This window comes from Cervus canadensis, chromosome 6 (genome assembly GCF_019320065.1).
Source record: "Cervus canadensis isolate Bull #8, Minnesota chromosome 6, ASM1932006v1, whole genome shotgun sequence".
NCBI classification, from domain to species: Eukaryota; Metazoa; Chordata; class Mammalia; order Artiodactyla; family Cervidae; genus Cervus; species Cervus canadensis.
Genome location: NC_057391.1, coordinates 37,404,563 through 37,426,710, shown reverse-complemented (window position 1 = coordinate 37,426,710; position 22,148 = coordinate 37,404,563). Strand labels below are relative to the sequence as shown.

Below are 22,148 nucleotides of genomic sequence, written 5' to 3'. Positions count from 1 at the left end.
CTGCCTAACCCCAGCCTGCCTTGGTTCTGGTGGTCAGGGGAATGGCAGGTCTGTATTTTTCCCTTTTCGGCTCTGCTAACTGGCTGGTCCTTCCAAAGACGCTAGAGAATCAAAGGAGCCAATGTGAGCTCCTTGGGAGCTGGGAGCCAGGACCCTCATGTCCCAGACATCTTGCCCTAACAGCTTGACCCCAGAAAGGGGGAGCCATACCCTAACAGTGTCCCCTGTCTTCCTGCACTGTGGTCAACTGAGTGAGGAGGGTGGGTGTGATCCTGGAGGCTGATTGGAGAGAGAATTAGGCAGATTTGATGATCTGGTGATGGTGTTACACACAGACACCCCAGCTCCAATGTCGGGTCACTTAGGCCCAAGTAATGGCTTAGGAAACAGCTTGACTCTTCCTCCACTTTCATGAAGATTCTCTTGTGCCTCAGACACTTGTGAGTTTCACTTCATTGGCTTGCTTGTATGTGTTTGCTGTGTGTATACATACCCAAGCTTGCAGGTTAGTGTGACTGAGGCATGTGAGGTGGTGGAAGAGACAGGGACTTGTGCAAGGTCCCTGAGCACGAGAGCATCTGAGAGGTGAAATAATAAATCCAGATAGCGTCAGTGCGGGCTACCACACGCCATGATAATGTACATGCGTTATCACCAATCTAAATACCAACCAGTCGTCTGAGGAAGGTCTCATAATCTCCATTTTTCAAATCAATAAACTGAGTGAAGTTGAGAGAAGCTAAATGACCAGCCTGAGGTCACACGGTAAGCAAATCTAGGCGAGGATTTGAACCCAGGTCAGTTCAAGGCTAAGCCAGAGGTCTCTCTGTCAGGTTCTCTTCAGTTATCTGCTGCTTGTCACTGAGGCTCCGGCTGCCCTAGTCTGAGGTGACCCACTCTCCCCCTCCTCCCCTCCCCTTGGGTCAAGGTGGCCAAGCAGAGCCTGTTCAAGGCTGTGTGGAGCCCAGATGCTGGGCCCAGACCTTCATACATCTAGCCTGTGCCCATTTCAGAGAGGGTCTGGCTGGCCCTGGGCGGGATCAGCTAGGGCAGAGCTGGGGCAGCTGTTTACAGTAAACAGAAAGCTCCCGAGGAAGGAAGGAGGGGAGGGGCTGGGGTCGTCATGGAGACAGGGAAGAGCAGCAGGGCCTCGGCCCTGATCCACAGCTACCGGTAACGCATCCCTGCCCGTTCTAGAACCGAGAAGGCCCATGGAAGGTCCAGACGGGCAGCCTAGGCAGGAGAGGCAGGGGCAGGTTGGGCCTCAAGCCGTGACTGCTGAGAACACACTCCCACCTCGTTACATATTTCTACTTATTGCTAACAATAACAACCACTGTTTATTGAGCTTTTTTTAACAGCAGGCCTGACGCTAGGTCCTTGAGAGCATGTTTTCTTATTTAAGCCTAAAAACAACCAGGAGACAGGCAGAATAACAATCTCTAATTAACAGAAGAGGAAATTGAGGTTCAGCAAGATGAAGCCATTTGTCAAGATCACATAGCTTGTGACAGAGCAAAAATTTTTGGATCAAGAACTCTTTACCAAGGCAGATAGATGAGCTAGCAAGTGAAGCTCTGAGACTCTCAGCTGGTGGGGAAACTGAGTCCCTTGGGTACCAAGGGGACTTTCCCAGGCTTCTGGCATTAGTCAAAGAGATGGCTGGGGACAGAACTCGTGTGTTCCAGCCCTAACCACTAGACCACACGGCTTCTCCATGGCCTGAGCTGGGAAGGTCCAAAGAGAAACTCCCTTTCCAGCCCCAGCCTGGACTGTAGGTTCTCCCCCAGCTATGAGGCTGCCCCTGTGGAGGCCAGGCCTAGCCAGGGTGCCGTGGGGGATGCTGGGGGGTTTCTGCCCACACATATGGTTTCCAGATTCCAGGGGATGAAAAGGAGGCCCTTGGGGGCGGAAATGGGGGATGTGTGATGACAAATTTAGACTGATTGCTTTAAAAAAAAAAAAAAAAAGGCCGAGAAACCCTAAAAAATAAAAGCAAAAAGTCCGCTAGAAAAACCAAAGGGAATTATTTGATTGTGGAGCCAAGTGCCGTGAGGTAGAACATGGTTTAAAGTGGAACAAAACCAAGCGTTCTCCTGACTGTGCTCAGAGGATGACGGGGGAGGAAGAGTTCTGTCTGCTCTTTCTGGCTTCACCCCCTGGACTTTGGGACAAGGCTAAAGTTGGGCCTGGCTAAAGTCAGATGTTTGGCGTTCAGGAACACTTGTCGGGGGGCTCCCCTGTAAAGATTGGGCCCTTCAGATGCCAAGGATCCTTCTGGCTTGTGGCCAGGGGTCCCCACTGGCTCACAGAGAGAGTTGCCCTAGGGGAGGCTCCAGCTGGTCTGTACTGAGAGCATGTAAAAAGATGAACTGTAAGGTGGGTTTGGGGTATCTCTGAGTCCTAGTCTTAAAGGGAAATGGCCAGGAACAGAAGGTAAAGAGAGGACAGCTGCCTGGAATTCTGGCCTGCAGCAGGCCCAAAAGGTCAAAGGTCAAGGAGGGGGGCAAGGGGGACTTCCTGAGACTCTCGGGGGAGTGCCAGCCAGCCAGGCTGTTGTGCAAGCTCTGGGCTGGACCAGAAGGGCAAGCTGGCAGAAGAGCCGTGTCTGGCCTAGTCCTGTCAGCCTCTCGTATCTGTTCCCTGGAGCTGGAGTAGTGCCCTCTCTCCTCCAGGAGATCAGACCCCGCCCCCCAACAGCACCCCATCCCACCTCACTGGCCACACTCTATATGCTTGAGGGTTTTTTCTCTCATACTCATCCTGAACCTCTCCTCCCCAGAACCACCATCTTTTGAGAAGCAGAAAAATCTCAAATAAGCGTCTTTCTTACACTTTCACTCCGATATCCGATGTGATCAGAAGGGTTCGTGAGGGGGGAGCCATGAGAGGGGGTCACAGGGTCTCAGCTCTAGAGGAACAGGCACGGAGGAGAGTGGAGGTGAAGCAAGCATCAGGGGTGTGTGGGCGCCGGGCCCTGGGTTAACCACAGATGTGCTGCCCTGCTCTCCCTGGGCTCACGTGAGCCTCTCAAGGTCTGTTATGTTTGAGTTTTACAGGTGAAGAAATTGAGGTTCTGAGGGTGTGATTAAACTGACAGCTGGTAAATAGCAGAGCAGAGACTTGCACTTGCTCTTTCCAGATCGCCTCCCTGTCTCTCAGCTCAACTCACCTGACTGGAGATGGACAGCAAGCACAATAAAGGGTCTAGGACCGTATCTGGCTCCCAGAAGGTGTGGGATCATTGCTAACTGATGCTGAATCTCATGGAGAAGAGACTGGATCCTGAATGGAGCCTGGTATGTCACAAATTTCTCCTCTTAGATTCAACATCTGTAAGAGCAGGAGGTGGGTTGCCAGCTCAGTGGTTTTCCAACTTGGGTCCTGGCACCCTGGCATCTCATAGAAATTGGGATGGGGGAGAAAGGACAGTGAGTAGGGATGTTCCCTGCCTTCTGCCAGCCCAGCTCCCATCAGGGAAGCTCAGCATATCAATATAAGGTAGTGGACATCCATAAGGGATGCTTTTATTTGAATAAGGGTCCTACAGCACTCTGTGACCTCTACCTGAGGTCTCTGCAACTTTGACCTTCTGGGAGACGTGATCAAGGCAGTTTCAGGTCCTGGGCTGGGGAGAGAAGCCAGAGGATCTAGTGAGGGAAATGCAGGAAACCATGTCTGGGCTCCTAGCCCTATGGCAGGAAGCAGGTTAAGGTCAGAGCCATGAGATCAGGCCTCGGCAGAGGAGGTGAGCTAGAGATACATGGCACTTGCCTCTCCACCCAGGAAATACAAATAGACCTTTGGCCACAGCAGCCTGGAAACCAGGAGTAGCACCCACCTTCCTGGGGGCCAAACCTATGTCCCTTCCTCCTTTTCTTCCAGGCCTGCCTGGGCTTGTTCTCAGTGGACATCAATTGTGATCGCCAGCCTAGGGCCACCCTAACCTCCCATGACCTCTTGGCTCCTGCTGCTCAGTTCACAGGCTACTTCAAGGTGAAAGCTGAGAAAAGGCAAAGCTGCTCACGGAGAGGAAAGCCCCTAATAGAGGGCATTCAGTGGGCAAGGCTAATCACCTTGAAAGAAGGACGCTACTTGCAGCTCCTTTATGGACCAGCCCTAGACAAAGTTGTCCCTGTGCCTCCATTTTCCATTTTGGAAGCTGGGCATAAGAATGGTGTCCCTCTCCTGGTGGCTTCAGCATGTATAGCTCCCAGCATGTATAGTCTCCATGCTCTAGGTGAAGGAGAAAGCAGAGGGTAGCCCTAGAGCTAGAACTATCTAGCATCCTCCTTCTGTCCCACTGCTCATCCTGGGCCTGCCTCTGACCACCATTCACCCTCAACCTGCTGCAGGGCCCAGCCTAGCTCCATGTAAGCAAAGCTTGCCAGCAGGGTCCTTTGTGGGGCTGCTCCCCTGTGGCACTGCCTAGGGGCCCCACCATGGGGCAACAGATGGACCTATGGTCTCTACAGAACAATGGTGGGGGAGGGGCCCTGGCATCGCCTGCCCCAAACAGGAAGCGCCGCATGAGCTTCAAAGAACTGGCAGGGCCAAGGGGCTGAGTGGCTGGAGCCGGTGCCAGGACCGGCGGCTGCCTGAAGAGATGCCTGCCAGCCTCGGGATGCCCAGCCTGCAGTGGGGGTGGGGCTGCAGTGGCAAGGGCAGCTGGGTCTCGGCTGAGGACGCTTTGCACCCTCAGTGCAGCAGCCTCTGACCTGGAAGCAGGCTGAGGGAAGGACGCTCGCACTCAAGGCTGTTTCCCGGCTCTGCTGCCACCCGCCCGCGGGACTGCAGGTTCTTTCCCAGACCACAGTGGGTCTGGCCCTCCGGCAAGTAACCGTGAGGGGCAGGGCTGGCACTAAGCCTGCCGCCCACTCCCTGCCTCCTGCTCCCAGCTGCTCTGCTCAGAGCCTTTTCCTCTCCACTTCCTGTTCACACAGGGGGGGGGCGGGAAGTGGAGGGAGGAAGTTGGGGGGAGGCGTGTAGGGGGGACCCATTGAATAAAAGGAATTAACCGTTTCCCTCCTCTGACCTCTGGGAATTTCCGCCTGTGAAAGTGTCTCGAAGAATCTGCAGAGTTGAGGGAGCGGGGAGGAGGTGTGCCCCTCTTGGCCCCCTTCCCTGCCCCCTCTCCTGGTGTTAGTGGTGGGGCCAGATAACTCCCTCTGGGCCCCCTAACCTTTTGTTTCCCTGGCGCCAGGGGGGCAGCGCCAAGGGCAGCCTGGAGCCTGGTGGCCCCCCTCCCAACCAATGGGGTTAGGGCGTCCGGCTTGCGAGGCCAGTTGGGTGCAGCGGGGCAGGAGGGGGCTGAGCAGGAACTGCTGGGAGTCGGTGGTCCCTGGGGAATGAACTCACACCCGGGCTGTCCGGGCTCTGAGCCCTGCGCCCTCCCTGCCAGGGTTGGCTTTGGCCAGGAGAAGGGCGGTGGGCAGTCGGCAGAGCCTCAGACGTGGGGCAGGCACACCCTCAGGGGCCACTCCCCCTGGGGCAGAGGAAAGGAGCTGGTGGGTTAGGGAAGCCAGTAGACAGCGCCCCCTAGTGCCCGCTGCTGACTCGGCCAGGCGCCCCCCCCCCCCCCCGCAGCCCCCCACAAGGGCCCTCTCAAGGGCGGGCCTCAGGAAGCACCTGCTCCCCAGGACCAGTGGCCGCCCTGCATCTCCCCCAGGTGGCTTCCTTGTTTACAGGCCGCCTGCCCTGATCCCAGCGTCACTGCCTGTGGCCACTCCTCCTATTTCCAGTGACTGCTCCAGAAGCAGCTCATTCATCTTGGCCCCTGCCCACGCAGCTGCTCCCCCACGCCCCCACCCCCTCCTGGTCCTCCCCCCAGGCTTAGGGCCAAGGCCCTGAGGGCCTTCTCTCTTCCCTCCACTCCAGGCCTTGCTTGGTTTCCAGGGATCTAAGAGCCGTGGCTTCCCGTTGCCCTGACTCAACGGAACCCCATTCTGTCGGTGCCAGAGAAGATTGGGGCCTTTTTCCAGGAAAGAGGAAGCAGCCTAGGACCAGATGGGCAGGCTTAAGAGAGGACAGAAGGGGCAGGGGTGTCCCAGGCTGTCTTAGCCAAGTCTTCTGGGAGGAGGGAGCAGTAGGGCAGTGTTTGCTTAACTAACATGTTATTAGGCACCCATTATGTGCAAAGACAGAAGCCCCAAGCTGTTCCAAGTAAGCAAGTGACCATGCCAGTGGTAGGCCAAGATTAACCTAGTATTGACAGTGGGGAGCAGTACCCTGAGGCCTGGACTGGGCATGTCTAGGTGTGAGGGGAGGCTTAGGCCACATGGAGAGGAAGGGAGCAGGAGGCCCCCCAAATCTTCCTGGGACACTGGAAAGGAACAGGATTAGGATGGGATGGGACCCTACCCCCATTTGTTTCCGCTCTCGCTTCAGGGGGAAGATGGGGAGTCTGAGGCTCATCAAAAATGGACAGCTTCTGGCTCTGCCGCTTGGCGGGGGCCATGAACAAACCCTGTTGTTGTAGTGGTTGGGGAAGAATCAGCATGACAAAATTCTCCCAGGACTGCAGAGGATAAAAGTCTTGGGCGAGGATTAGGCTGCACTCTTCTCCCTTGCATTAGGGCAAGAGAGAAGCCTGCCATCACTAGCCAGGTGACTTGACCCCAGCCTGATTCCAGGAATACTCACTAGTTATTGTGTCTCAGTCTGGGCAGCTGACCGACCACACCCATAAAGCTGGGCAGTGGACTGTGAACACCAGTCCATGGAGCAAAGGGTGCTCAGCTGATGTCACAGGAAGGCCCTGCTTCTGGACTTCCTAGGGCTTAGGCTCAAGCCGCAACTAAAGAAGTATAAGTTGGGGGGGATGGGTAGGTCACATGAGCTAGATGGGGAGAAAACCTATCTGCCAAATGCTATGGATGGCAGCAGCAGCAGTCTCACCTCCATGGTGGACCTCTGCATTACAGTTAAGGGACTTCCCTGGTGGTGCAGTGGTTAAGACTCCATGAAAAAATGAAACAAACAACAACAAAAAAAACAGTGTTATGATTAAATACCAAATAGTGGTAGGGCAGTATCAAAATTGGGCAGAAGTTAAGGCAGGGTTCTAGGCTGGTGAAGAGACAGGCAAGCAAAATCTAGCATCTGTAAGAGCCAGTGGAGGGAGGAAGAATGAGGGGCTTAGATTTATGATTAGGCATTGAGATTAGCAGAAAACTCCTGGAACAACCAGGGAGGGTACAGACCGAGGAAGCACTAGTGAAGAAAGTGACTTGAGAAGTCAGCGCCCCCAGCTGCCTGACTGTGGAGTTCTGCGGGGAGCAGCACCATCTGCTGGCCAAAGGGAAGAACAGACCCTGCTCCTAGACGGGAGTGCAGTGCTTAGTCACTCAGTTGAGACTCTTTGCAACCCCATGGAGTGTAGCCCGCCAGGCTTCTCTGTCCATGGGATTCTCCAGGCAAGAATACTGGAGTGGGTTGCCATGCCCTCCTCCAGGGGATCTTCCTGACCCAGGGATCGAACCCAGGTCTCCTGCACTGCAGGCAGATTCTTTACCATCTGAGCCAGCAGGGAAGCCCATGAATACTAGAGTGGGTAGCCTATCCTTTCTCCAGGAGATCTTCCTGACCTAGGAATCAAACTGTGGTCTCCTGCATTGCAGGCAGATTCTTTACCAGCTGAGTTACTAGGGAAGCCCAGACTTGGGAGGGTAGGCCTTAAAGCCCAACCCAAGCTTGGAGTCAGAAAGAACAGAGTGAAGGCAAAGAATAAAAAAAGTATCCTGTTACATCTCCAGGAACAAGGGCCAAGGCTTGAAAGTATGCAGGGCCTTGGCAGCTTCCTGTGGCACCCCAGCCCCTCTTGGAGATCATGCACACACCGCTCTCCCCAGCATCAACACAAAGGCACCAACTCCAGAGTACCAGGGCAATGCAGACAGTTTAATGCTCTCCACCTCATCACCATCTCCCACTGTCCTCCAGAAGGCTCTCTGCCCCAGGGCACTCCTCATACTGGAGCCCCAGACAGTGTGCACAAGAGCAGGCCCACCATCAGCCCCACCTCTCACCCCAACCCATGCCCAGGGCTTGGGGGGCTTGTCTTTTCACCTGTGGGACCGAGAAGCAGACAGAAGAGAGCGCTTCTGAGAGAGACGAGCCACAGTGAGAAGGAAGGATAGGAAAGAAGGTACTGCTCCAGAAGGAGAACAGGTGTGTGAAGAGTGAAAAGGAAAAGAGCTGTTATCGTGGGGGAATAGTGATGGGGTCAGAATTCTGACTTCTCCAGCCTATGGCCCTCTACTGGGAAGCAGGCTTACGGCCTGGGCAAAACAGCAGCTCTAAGGCAGCTCTGAAGATTAGCACAGGCAGCCGGCAGAAAGCATCACAGCTGACACCTGAGGGCAACAAGGATAGTTGCACTCCCCCCACCACCGTCCCAGCCCAGCAGCCTTCAGGAGACTGAGCACAGATGATGCTGTGGCTTTCCCAAGAAGGGACAGCCCCCCAACTGCCAGCCTGCCTATCGGCGTTGACATCTTCCTACAACCAACTGAGGTGCTCCTCCTCGTAGCGCTGGGGGTCGATGAAGGGCCGGTCAATAGAGCGGATCATCAGCTCCCCACAGTACACACACTCAGCAGCCACAAGTTCATCCAGGTCAGCTTTGAGCTGTTCCCGGCTGGGCCCCCCGGCAGCAGCACCCACCTCAGCCTCCTTAGCCCGGGCAGAGCCCTTGGCAGGGGGTGGAGCAGCCCCTAGCTTTCGCTGCAGCTCCTCAAGCCGGGCCTGCTTGTAGGCTGGCAGGCCGGGCCGCACAGCCTGCAGCAGGCAGTCAGCATGGAACATGTGGCCACAGAGGAAGAGGTAAAAAGGGCGGTTGAGCAGGGGGAAGTCGCAGGTGGCACATTTGTCCTGGGGCTCCACGGTGCCATAGCGGCCCCGCAGCTCCTGCAGGTCTCTCCGGATGCGCTGGGCACTGGCTGTGGCCTCTTCCATCTCTCGCTGTAGCTCTTGGATGTGGTGGTTATAGGCCTTCAGTGAGCTGCAGATGGCCTCCTTGAAGTGGTCAATGGTGACGAAGTCAGGAAAGAAAGGCAGCACGTCTTCAATCTTGAGCAGGGGACAGCTGGCCAGGCAGGCCATGGCCGTCTGCACATCTTCTTCCTCCTGCACCACGTGCCGCGCAATCTTCAGCCACAGCTTCTTGCGCAGCTCCTCGTCTTCCTCAGGCAAGTCAGCACACTGCTTGGCCAGGTCCACGTCCACCTGTGGGGAAGCTGAGAGTGTTAGGGTCAAGTCCCTCCCCACTCAGGACAGAGTCTGTGGGAAAGACAGATGCCCGAGAGAACGGATGCCCGGCACTCCTGGCAACAAGATTGGGCTTCTGGGGGCTGAAACAGGGGCTACTGAAACAGGAAGGAACCTGAAACAGGAAGGCCTGTCAGGAACGGGCCTGTCCCTGTCAGAGCTACGCAAATGCTACTTATTGATGGTGGGCCTGCAATATTAGTGAAGTTAAAAATCACCTGGGGAAATACCTAAAATACAGATTTTTGGGCCCTCAACCAGACATTCTGATTCAGTAAGTCTTGGATTCAAACCCAGGAATTTGATTTTTTTTTTTCTTTTGACTGCAATGCATGGCTGGCAGGATCTTAGTTCCCTGACCAGGGATTGAACCCACGCCCTCGGCAGTGAAGATGCACTGTCCTAACCACTAGACCACCAGGAAATTCCCTCAAATTTTAAATAGCACTTTATACAATCCTAAGTAGGTGATAATTCATGATCTGAGCAATGCAACTCAGCACCTTCCCATTCTGCAATTGTGGCTAGCATGTATGCAGAACTTACCCGTGAGGGAAGTGCTTATTATATTATCCCCATTTTGCAGCTGAATAACCTGAGGCAAAAAGAGGTTCAGAAACCAGTCTGAGGTCACACAGCTTAGTACGAGGCAGAACCAGAATTCAAACCCCGACTTCTGAGTTGTGTTCTTCACCTCTATATAACAGTTCCTCTGCGAGAGAGGCCAGCACCCCTTAGCCACGGTCCCACCCCCTCAACTTTCAGCATGTCAGGCTTTCTAGTTCTCTTTCTTGACTCCCAGATGGGGTCAAGGATCACCGGCTCACCTGCAGGGCCAGGTCTACAGCCTCCTCATACAGCTCCAGGACCTTGTAGACGTGGACACAAGCGCGGTGGTGGCCGTGCTCAGCGCAGAGCCGCAGCGCATACTTGAGATCATAATGCACGCGGTGTGGGCTGGCCCCGGCCTGCTCCAGGTAGGCCAGCAGTGAGGCCGGCTGGCCCCGGGCATAGAGCGACAGCAGGTAATTGTGAATGGCCTGCTCGGTCTCGCCCAGCACGTTCACGCAGAACTCCATGTAGCGGATGGCTTGGCTCACCTGCTGGGCCTCGCCACCTTGGCTATAGTTCACCAGGGCAGGGATGAGCTGCCGGGCATCTAGCCGGCTGCCCATCTCAATCCAGGCGTCCACCAGCTGGTGAGGGATGTGACGGATGAGGATGGGCGAGAACTTGTAGAAGAGCTGGGGATCACGGTGGCGGGCCAGCACGGCCAAGGCCTCCTCGTAGGCCTCATGCTGGCAGTGGTACGCCACCACACGCTCATAGTCCTGCATGATCACAGCGAAGTACACCATGTGCTCCGTGTCCCCGTGGCTGGCCAACAGCTCGTGGATGGAGGCCCGGCTGGCGAAGAGCCACTCCTTGTGGCGAGGGCTACTGAGGAAGGAGCGGAAGCGCTCACGGGTTTCCCGGTAGAGGTTCAGGGCATCTGGGTCACCCTGCAGGGCCCCAAGCCGGCTCAAGTAGAGCTCCGTCAGCCAGGCGGTCAGCAGAGTTGCCTGGGTTCGCTCGGCAGGCTTCAAATTGGCCAGTTTTCGCTGCAGGAACTCGGCCAGCGCCTCCTCCTGTCGGGCCTCCAAGAACTTAAGGGCGATCTCTTCAAAGTAGCTCTGAGTCAGGGCATAGCAGCGGGCGCTCTCCAGGTAGCGACGCTGGCGGAAGCAAAAGTCGGCCTCCCGGGCCAGGACTGTGTCCAGGCAGTCAGGCCGCTCTCGACAATACTCCTTGGCCAGGTCGAAGCGGTTCATGTCCAGGTAGGTGCGCCAGACATCCCGTGCCTCCCGCTGCACGTGGTAGCGGAAGACAGCCCGCTCGGTGTGGGCCCACAGGTGGCCGGTGGAGGAGTCCTTCACCATGTGCTTCAGTGGCCCGAACTTCTCCAGGAAGTGGTCTCGAAGCACCACCTGCCCTGTCAGCGTGCATACCGCCTCCACCCGGTCTGCCAGCAGCAGCAGGAAGTGGAACTGGGTCAGGACGATGGCCAGGGGTGGGCTGGCCCCGGGACCCACCCCCTCTGGGTACTCCCAGACCCGCTCCTCGCTCAGCAGGGAGTCCGGACGCCCGCAGTCCAATGATCCATACAACACGCCGTCTCCCATCATCCAGGCGAAGGCCCGGGGTGCAGAGCGCAACTTGGGGGTGTAGAAGGCCAGCTCGCTGTAGCCCAGACTGCTGGGGAACTCACGGAATGGGGGTGGGTGGTCAGCATAGGCAGCAAAGAGCCCCGAGAAACCCTGGGCCTCAGCTCCCTCTGCCACTCGGCCTATGAACTGGAAGAGGCGCTGCCGAGTGGTGGCAATGACAAAGCCGCGTCCTTCAGGGCCCCGCTCAGCCTCAAGGGAGCACACAGGTGCTGGGCCCCCTTCTTCATTTAGCACGTACAGTGGACGGAAGTAGAGATCCGGGGCAGGGCCAAAAAGCCCACCCTCGCTGGCCGAAAGCTCTGCTTCAAAGATCTGCCCTTGGGCGGTGCCGACCAGGATGGGGCCCGTGCTGCTCTCGGTGCCCAGGGCCTTATTCCAGCCCACACTCTCCACCAGCTGCCCCTTCCAGCGTGCCAGGGGCCGAACCTTCTGTCCATTACGATTCACGTAGAGGACCTCAGTGCTGCTCAGAGCGATCAGCAGATGAGAGCCTGGAGGAGGGCAAAGCATGGCACCCTAGAGGATGCTGCCTTTCCCACCCTCAGGTCCCACCCACCCCGGCGGTGACCCACCCTCAACAGTGCCCGCCCCCACCTCAGAACTCTATCACCACTCACCAGTAGGGTCCAGGAACATCTTGTGAACTTTGGCATCATCCTTGCGCCCCAGCTCCATGTGGTTGGGTTCATTTGCTTTGCCCAAGTCAATGCTGTCGAGACAAGAGTCAGAGCATGACTCCAGAGGAGGGCAGAGCCTTTTTTTGAATCACAGACCTCTTTATAATCAGATGAAAGGCACAACCTTTCCTCCCTGAAATCTACACAGACACATAAAATTCTGAATACAATCCCAAGGGAACTCTGAAACACATACGGGGTCCTCCTTCAGAACCCTCAGCTCTGAGAAGCTGCTTCATTTTGAGAAGTCACTAAGCAGAAGTCTTTTGCTTCTGCCCAAAACACTCCCAGTGCCTCCAGGAAGATGGGCAGGGACATCCCAGAGTGCTGGGATAAAAAGGGAACCGCAAATAGTAGCTAATGGTTATTGAGCACTTTCTAGATACCCAGCACCATGCTAAGAGCTTGAGCTAGTATGACCTCAATTAATCTTCACAATAATCTTGAGGGGTATTCCCTTAAGGTTATTTCCTATTTAAGGTATTTCCTTATTAAAACCTTTTCAATTGATATGCTCATTCTAACCAAAGAATCAATGCAAAATTATATGAAGGGGAACTTCCCTGGTGGTCCAGTGGTTAAGAATCCACTTAACCACTTAAGCGGGTTTGATCCTTGGTCTGGAAACTAAGATCCCACAAACCTCCAGGCAACTGAGCCTGAGACCCGTGTTGAAGATCCCATGTGCCACAACCAAGACCCCACACAATCAAATTTAAAAACAAAAAGTAAGTATGTATGAAGAAAAAGTTAATGACTTTCCTTCCAAATTCCTGTTATTCCCAGCAAAAAAACCTGATATTAACATCTTTCTCCATGTTCACAACATAAAGTTATATTATCACTGTTTTTATAATTTATACCTTACTTTTCTCAATGATATTTCATGAACCTTCCACTGGGTCAACAGATACAGCTCTCATTGTTTTAATAACTGCATAATATTTCCTTTTATGGCTGAATCATAACTTAATCATTTTCCTACTGATGGGCATTCAGCTTGGGTCCAGTTTTTCCTACCAGAAATATGGCTGCAATCAACATCCTTGTATATATACCTTTCAAACTGGTAGTTTTCTTTCTATGACTTGAATTCCCCAAAGTGGGACTGCCAGGAAAGTTACAGATATTTTAAAGTTTAACAGACATTGCTTTTCCAAAAGGTGGTGGCAATTTATACTCTTTCCAGCAATATACGAGTCCATCTCTGTATATCTTCACCAGCATCATACATTGCCATTTTAAACTCTTGCTAATCTTATAGGTTAAAAATAATAGTATCTTAGTTGTTTTATTTAATTTTTTCAATTTTCTGGCCATATCGCACAACATGAGGGATCTTAGTTCCCCAATCAGGGATTGAACCCACGTCCCCTGCATTGGAAGCACAGAGTCTTAATCACCGGATCACCAGGGAAGTCCCTTACTGTTATTTTAATTTGCATTTCCCACAGGTTTAAAATATTTTCAAATGATTACTGGAAATTTGGAGTTCCTCTTCTGCAAACTGCTTGTTTATATTGTTTACCTTTCCTTTTCTACTGAACTGTCTTTTTCTTATTAATTTGAAAGGGTTTTTTGTTTTTTAAAGAACAGGAATGTAAATCTTTAGTCATATGTGGAAAAACATTATTTTCCCACCGTCTTTTGTCCTGACCTGCTTCATATGCTTTTCTATTTTTATTTTGTCATAACAGCAATTACTACATAGTCGAATCTATCTTTTCCTTTGTGGATTCTGGATTTTCTAGCTTGAGTAAGAAGGTCTCCCTTAAGCCCAAGAACACAGAAATTTATTAAATATTCTTTAATAGTCACACTGCTTATTTTTTATATTTAAATAATTATTCTACTTAGAATTCATTTTTGTGATACAGAGATTTAGCTCTCTTTCATCTCAGATGGTTATTCTGGGTAGACAAAAAAATTTTGCTAACACCTTTTGTCATGTATTATTTCTATTTACTTGAGATATTTCCAGTTTTATTGAAATATTTTATTTCTACTTATAGTGAATTTATTTCAGGACTCTAGACAGTTCCACTTATCTACATGACTAACTTTGTGGGTTGGTACTGTTTATAATGGGCTTCCTTGGTGGCTCAGTGGTAAAGAATCTGCCCGCAATACAGAAGACGCGGGTTCAATCCCTAGGTTGAGAAAATCCCCTGGAGAAGGAAATAGCAACCTACTCTAGTATTTTCTGCCTGGGAAATCTCATGGACAGAGAACTCTGGACAGTCCATGGGGTCACAAAGAGTTGGACACGACTTGGTGACTATACACATATACACACACACACAGTCTGTAACAGATGAAGGGACATGTTCAGAGAGACCAGGTGACTTGCTCAAGATTCCACTGTAAGTGGCAGAGCTGAGCTCTGAGCCCAGGTCTACTATACTACATCGGGGAAAGGATAGGATATTTCCCCCAAACCCCAAATCACTGTTTCACCTGCCCAGAATAGAAGAAAGGCCTGGTCAGTCAACAGTTCCAAAATACCACCAATCCACTGCCTACACTCCTAAACCTTCTGGGTCTTCACTTACCGGAGTAGTGTATCCTTGCCTAGGCTCATGCAGAGCTGATTGCAGGAGACAACAAGACTGGTGATGCGCTCGGAAGGGGTAAAGTCAATGCGCTGCTTCATGAAGATGGGTGCTTCCTTCTCTAGCTGGGCATTCACATATCCTAGGCAAGAAGCAACGGAAAGGTTAACTATGAAACAGAGGAAGGGCAAGAAGAGGCAGATTGCTCCTCTCCACCTTCCCAACATATTCCTACCCCAGGATGTTGGTTAGTGACACTTTAAATATCAATATATCAAGCACTTCACTAACCACCTCTATATTAGTCCTAGGCTACATTATAGGTTCTGGGCTCTTCCCACACCTCTGAAAGCAGTAAGGGGTTGATCCTCTGAACCCTTGGGATGCTATTTTTTTTTTTTTTTAAATATGGAACGCTTCACGAATTTGCGTGTCATCCTTGCGCAGGGGCCATGCTAATCTTCTCTGTATCGTTCCAATTTTAGTATATGTGCTGCCGAAGCGAGCACTTGTGATGCTATTAAACCACTATGTACCTGCTCCTGGTGGTAATGAGGGAAAGTTTGAGTGTTCTCCTTTATCAGTCCTTGGCCAAGCAATCCCAGCTCAACTAAAGTCATCTAGTTCCACTTTCTTCCTTCCTCCCTGCCCATGCAATAATGCTCTCAATAAGTCTCCAGAAGAATGAGGGCAGAGGGATCCCTGAGAAACCCTTCCAATCAGTTGGTTAACAAACTGCTGGTACTTTCTCTCTAGCCTTTACTTTCATTTCTCTATCACTACTCAAAATATTCCAGCACTTCAGATGCCTCTGCCAACTCTGTACTACTTTCTACAAAAACTTCCCCTCACCATCCAGCTGCAAACAGCTCTACCAGAAGCTTAAGATACTTCATTTTCCCCTGTTCAGTGACAGAGTTCCCTCTAGGCTCACCCCTCCTTCCCCTACAACACTACCCTTTCACCAGTTCTTTACTCATTCTCTTCCTGTTACCTCCAGAAGGGGACTGATGGGAAAAACACTGAATCAGATGAAGCCTATTCTCATCTGAACCTATTCTCAGTTTTCCCAACTGCTGCCCTCTAAGCAAGTCACTTCCTTATCTGAGTCCCAGTTCCCTCTTAGAAGGACTCTAGTGGCATGGCCTAGATTACGCGGCTGTGCTTGCTGCTCTTTCAAACTTCGACCATCCACCGCCTGGAGGCCATGAGAACCTGAGGAGAACCAAGGGCCTAGATCCAGACTGCAGGTCCAAGAGGTGAACCCGAGCTCCTGGAGCCACCCCCTCCGCTCCTCCCATGCAGATGCAAGGAGAGCCGAGAGGTGCAGCGGCGCCCTCACTTCCCTTACCCGAGTGGGGGATGCCCACGCTGGGGCAGCCGGGCTGCAAGACGGTCGAGCGGGACAGGGAGTCCTCGTATTCATCCAGGATAGACGCCATGGTGCCCGGCCTCTGGGTCCTCCGTCCCAGGGATTACAACAGGGCTCCCCCCCCAGGGATCCCCGTCTCCCCGGATTGGAAGCTGAGACTCCCCAGCCTCAACAGGAATCTGACAGATCCTGGCAATCCGCCGCGGCCAACTCCTCCTCTTTACAATCCTGAGAATCTTTTCACTCTCGCCTTATAGAGCGAGAAGATCGGGGAGCCCGCCTCCTTGAATCTGGCGCAGTCCTACACCCAACTCACGCCCCCAAGAAAGCACCGGTTCCCCTTAGCCGATCTCAGGTGATCCCAACCTCGCCCGAGCAACTCAGCTGACTCCCGCCCCTGGGACGCACGCCTATAACGTAACTTCCGGGTTCTCAGAGGCCCACGTTTGCTGGCGCAGGAACGTCGCGGAGCCGGCCCTTGGGAGGTGCGTTAAGGACTACGGTGGGCGGGGCGGGGTCGAGTGGTGGAAGGGCGGGGCTATGGCCCAGCTGGCTCTCCAGCGGAGTGCTCCGTTCTCTGCTGGGGAGAGTCCGAGCTGGTGGTGGTGGTTTAGTCACTAAACGGTGTTCGACTCTTGCGACCCCATGGACTGTATGTAGTCCGCCAGGCTCCTCTGTCCATGGGGTTCTCCAGGCGAGGATACTAGAGTGGGTTGCCATTTCCTTCTCCAGGTAATCTTCCTGACCCAGAGATTGAACCGAGGTCTCCTGCACTGCAGGCAGTTTCTTTACCGACTGAGCTACCAAGGAAGCCCCTAGGTGGTGGACTGGCCCCGCTGAACACAAGCCCCACCCTCCTGGACTCTGCTGCAGTTCTATACTTTGACACCAGGAGGCAATCCTGGCTTTCTCAGTCGCCTTCCCAGACCCGCCCAGCGCAATCCAGCCTCAGCCTCTGAGAAGGTTCCCAGCATTTTTCACGCCCAGGCTTCCCTTCCGCAGAAGACCACTCAGCCTCTCTGGTCAGCTCCCGCTCGCACATTTAAAAATAGTCCATTGCCCTAGGTCCCCAGTGAAGGAAAAGATTACCCACTCCAGTACTCTTGCCTGGAGAATTCCATGGACAGAAGGGCCTGGAGGGCTGCAGTCCATGAGGTTGCAGAGTCGGACACGCCTAAGCGACTAACACACATCCTAGGTCCCCAGGAGAACATTCCTTTTCTTCACCCTAAACGCCACCTAAATCCGGCCTTGACACGGCACAGGCAAGCAGTCCTGGCCTCTCTTCTCCCACGTCCAGGGACCCACCAGTTTCCAGAAAGTGGCAGAGCTGGTGGCTCGGCCAGTAGGAAACTATGTGCTACCCAGTCTCTTCTCTGGTTCGTAGTGGCTCCTCCGTGTTGAGCACTTACTCTCTGCCTGGCCTTGAGTTAGGTGCTGGGGTCACAGAGATAAGTGTAACAACCGTCCTGGAAGATCATAATCCAGAGGGGCGATGGGCCCATAAATAGGTAGTTAATGCTGATTGTGAGGTGAAAGTCGCTCTTGTCCTATCCTTTGTTACCCCATGGACTGTAGCCTGTCAGTCTCCTCTGTCCAGAGAATTCTCCAGGCCAGAATACTTGAGTGGGTATAGCTATTCCTTCTCCAGGGAATCTTCCCAACCAGGGATTGAACCCAGGTCTCCCGCATTGCAGGCGGATTCTTTACAGTCTGAGCCACCAGGGAAGCCGTAGTTAATGTTAGAAAAGCAATTTATGATTTGTTCAGCAGCGCACTCATTCCGCAAATGAGCACGCAAGCGCGCGCGTGCACACACACACACACACACACACTGTTCCTGGCTCTGGGGACACCATACAGAACAGAACAGAAAAATGTCTGCCCTCCAGACGTGTACAAGGGACATGGCCACAGCGCTGTTGGAACACAAATGCCCGAAAAGCCTGGCTGGAACACGGGATGAGGGATGTTGGAGGCGTATGGGGAGTCCAGAGCAATGAAACAGCGAGGGTTTGGGTGCTCTTGGTTTTCCACCTGCCTGGGCAACCCAGAAAGAATCTGTTCCTTTCTTTGGGCTCATGGGCCTTGCTACCTTGCTAAAGTGGAAGGCTCTATCTAGGCAGGGTTACCAATGTCCTGGCTTTAACCGGCAGCCCCCGATTAATGACTAAGAGCGCCCTCTTTATTCTCAAAAACGTCCAGATGTGCACCGTACATGGTGCGGTTATGCTTCTCTTGCTAAACTTTCCCGGTAGGCGCAGAGGACTGGACCCTCATCAGCCCTCACCGAAAGTTCTCTGGGCCTGGGGTGGCCCTGACTGGTTCGCGGTCCAACGTATTAAATAACTTCCCGGAGCTCCCGGGCCGGCCTCTCCCACCTGAAACCTGCAGCCGCGACGCGGCTACGCCGCCAGGGGCGCTGAGCAGCAGGTTAGGTCCCAGGAGGGAAGGTGCCCAAGCTACCAAGTAGGGAGGTTTCCGCCCGGAGAAAAGTGATCCCAGCCCCGAAGCTGCTTGTGTGTAAGGCTCCACCCCAGATCACCTGCCAGCTGCATTTTGGGAAACACAAATAGGTCCAGATGAAGGTCAAATCACCAGAAAAGGTACATTTCCTGAGTACCTGCGGATGCGCCAAAAACCACACTAAGTTCCTAATATTCAGTGTAAGTCCATCTTACCTCACACTAATGCTGTAAAATAGGCACTGCTCTTTTCCCCACGATAGGAAAGCGGAAACTGAAATTCAGCGTGGTGGAGCAATTTGTCGAAGTCTTGTGGCCAGCAAGTGAGGAAACCAGAAGGCAATATTCAAATGCAAGCAAATGCTTAAGAGTTTACCACCGCACCCTCCATGACCCCAGAGCAAGCTGAGAGAAGGGTGACACAACTGAATCCTCAGGTCTGGACTGTGCAGGGAGAGTGTGCCCCCTGCATGGAGATGACATCTCAGGGAAACAGAGTTCTTCCAGCCCCCACACTGTCCCCAGAGCCTCCCTCTCAGTGCCACTGCTCTCTGGGATGTATGGGGTGGAGCCTAAGTGGGCCTACACATTCAGTACTACTCCCTGTTGAGCTGATTACAGCAGTTTTCCCCCACGTACTCCGTCTTCAACCTTAGGCTGGACTTTGGAGTAAGAGTCACAGAGACCAGCCTTCTTATTCATGCCTAGTCACTCGGTAGCTGTGACACTGTGTACATTTGATGTTCTTAGCATTGATCTTCTCATCTACAGAAATAGGTATAATGATACCTAGTAGGTCTGTGTGGAAGAGTAAATGAGGTGATCTAGGTGAAAGCTCATTGTGATAGCACAATGTTCAACATAGAGCATGTGCTCAATAAAGTCTAAATGTGGCTTTAACCTGAGAGTCTCTCAAGTCCACCTCCTCCATGAAGTCTCCCTGCACCACAATGTCTCCCTCAGAACTGCTATGGATTTCCTTGTATTGACCTCTGCTGGCACCTATTTATGAAGCATGGGCATTTGGCTTTGAGGTAACAGATGCTGATTGTGGGGAATACCTCAAATATTCCTGAGCACCTGAATACAGAAATGCCTTAGGGAACTCACAGCTGGAAATGCAGATCCACTCACTTCTACCCAAAAAACCCCTGTGGGAAACTTCCATGGTGGTCCAGTGGCTAAGACGCAGAGCTTCCAATGCAGGGGGCCCAGATTCAATCCCTGGTCAGGGAAGTGGATCCCACATTCTACAGCTAAGAGTTCTTATGCCTCAACTAAAAGATCCTACATGCTGCAACTAAGACATGGTGTAACCAAATAAATAAATATTAAGAAAAAAAATATGGTAGTTGCCATGAAACAGGTAAGGGCTGACTGCTGGGCCAGTGAGAGAGAGGACTGGTGTATGAAAACCGGTGAATCTGAGCTAAGACTTGAAGTGCATGTGTGATTTCCAAGGGCCGAAAAGGGAAAGCAGCAGGCGGATCTGCAAAGACGGGCAAATAGTGTGATGCTGGTGGGGAGGTAGGGGGTGGCTGAGGGAGCACTGGGAGTAGGGCAGTGGGTAAAATGGGACTGGTGGTGGGCCAGATTGTGAAAGCTATTGAATGGGCCATCAGAAGGTTTTGGCTGGGGATGAAACCACCTGATGTGGGTTCTGGAAAGATGGGTGGTGGCTTGGGTGGAGTCCACATCACAGAGGATGAGCTCTGAGGCAGAAACAGAGGAGAAGTGGAGAGGGCCCAGCCTGGAAAAGAGAGAGTAGACCCGGAAGACGTTTCTGAGGAAGGGCCACTGGGCTTAGTGTCAAGTTAGGCACTGGGGGGAGGGGAGCCGGCAAGGCAGCCTGCAGGATGGCTGCTGGGAGACCTAGCAGATGGTCCAGTGACAACTTTGTCTGGGAGGAGGACGAGCTGGGTTGGGGTGGGGCAGAGGTCACATGATTGAGCTCAATCTGGATGATTGCATTTGAGGCCCCTGCAGGGCATTTACTCCAAGAGACCCAGCACCTGTGGGACATTCCCTAACTCACTAATAAATATTTATTAAACAGTTGCATGAATGAGTTTTCTCATGCATTAGTTTCTCCATTTGTTAAAGGAGAAAAATCTACCTTGCAGTGTTTTGTGTTAAAATTAGTGAACCAATATTGGTATATTATTATTCACTGAAATCCATACTTTATTCAGATTTCCTTAGTTTTTAACCAAATGACCTTTCTGTTTCAGGACTGCATTCAGCAGATGACCTTGCATTTATTTTATAATGATTTTTTAATGTTTATTTTTATTTATTTGGCTGTGCTGGGTCTTTTTTTTTTCACTAGGGTCATTTTTAAGCTCTAAAATTATCTGATTTTACTTCTAAGAATATGTTTCAGTTATATCTAATTGTCTTTAAGATTCCAGGCAGGCACTTTTCATATTTGAACTGTGGACCTGTTTGCTTCTCTATCTTTAATCTTTATGAATTATCTGACTTTAAAATTACTGCCCACTTCTGTTTAGTGTGAACCCCACTGGACATCCCCTTCTTCACCACAGTGTTCAGATGCGCAGCGCAGCCAGGACTCCATGGGGGCTCTCAGTCCTGCCCCAGGATTCTGTGGCATTTCCCTACTCTGATCTTTCACCTACTTTTTTAGGTAACTATTTCACATCTTTCTGTCTTCCTTGACACCATTCAACCTTTCCCCTCCTCCTAACTCTCAGCTAATAAATCTGTGTCCTATCTTCCTGAGAAGAAAGAAGCAGGAGAGGATGTATATAAGATCCATTGCCTCATCTACCCACTTATCTGCTCCGTTGCCTTTATTTTTTTTTAATTGGAGGATAATTGCTTTACAATATTATGCTGGTTTCTGCCATACATCAACATGAATCAGCCATAGGTATGCCTATGTCCCCTCCTTCTTGAACCTCCCACTCACCTCCCTGTGCTGGGTCTTAATTGCTGCACGCGGGATCGTCAATCTTTGTTGCATCATGCAGGATCTTTTAGTTGTGGCTTGTGGGATCTAGTTCCCCAACCAGGGATCAAACCCAGGCCCCCAGCAGTAGCCAGTGGACCACTAAGAAAGTCCTTGACCTTGTATTTAGGTATCATTTCTCCTTAGGCTCCTCTTGACTGTGGCAGTCTTTTCAGACTTTCCTTGTTTTAGGTGACCTTGACAATATTGAGGAACATGGGGCAGGTAGAATGCTCTTTATTGGAATTTGTCTGTTATCTTTTTTTCATGTTTAGGCTGGGGTTGTTGGGTTTTAAGGGGTAAAGGAGCATTATCATCACCTCATATCAAGGGTGCATACCATCAACACTGCTTATCACTGTTGATGTTGATGTTGATCCCTGACTGAGGTTTGTCAGGTTTGTCCACTGTTTAGTTGCTTTTATCCTCCTTTCTAGACTGTACCCTTTGGATGGAAGTCACTATAAACAGCCTACACCTAACGAGTGGAGATTTTTGCTTCCTTGGGGGTTAAGTATTATACAAATGGTTTGGAATTCTTCTACATGGGAGATTTAGGAATTTATTTATAAATTTAACTTTTTATTTTAATCATATATTTGAATTGTTGGTACATTTTTTCCCCAAATGTCTAAGT

The 22,148-nt window shown here is 51.9% G+C and overlaps 1 protein-coding gene and 1 non-coding gene across 2 annotated transcripts; both read right to left on the bottom strand.

Moving 5' to 3' along the window:
* Positions 1-7,878: 7,878 nt before the first annotated feature.
* VPS18 (VPS18 core subunit of CORVET and HOPS complexes) lies at positions 7,879-16,496 on the bottom strand. The gene is made up of 5 exons (XM_043471512.1): positions 16,055-16,496; positions 14,704-14,845; positions 12,092-12,183; positions 10,095-11,965; positions 7,879-9,225 (listed from the first exon to the last, which is right to left on the bottom strand). Exons 1-5 carry the CDS (start codon positions 16,143-16,145, stop codon positions 8,500-8,502), a joined length of 2,922 nt encoding a protein of 973 aa, XP_043327447.1. The 5' UTR covers positions 16,146-16,496; the 3' UTR covers positions 7,879-8,499.
* On the bottom strand, positions 15,106-15,212 carry LOC122444368. The gene has a single exon (XR_006270212.1). It is a non-coding gene; the product is annotated as a U6 spliceosomal RNA (small nuclear RNA).
* Positions 16,497-22,148: the final 5,652 nt, after the last annotated feature.

Coding starts and splice junctions, on each gene's coding strand:
- VPS18 (XM_043471512.1), bottom strand. CDS start 16,145: ATGGCGTCTATCCTGGATGAATACGAGGACTCCCTGTCCCGCTCGACC. Junction 14,846..16,054: donor CGTGGGCATCCCCCACTCGG/GTAAGGGAAGTG, acceptor CTTCTTGCCTAG/GATATGTGAATGCCCAGCTA. Junction 9,226..10,094: donor CTGTAGACCTGGCCCTGCAG/GTGAGCCGGTGA, acceptor GCTTCCCCACAG/GTGGACGTGGACCTGGCCAA.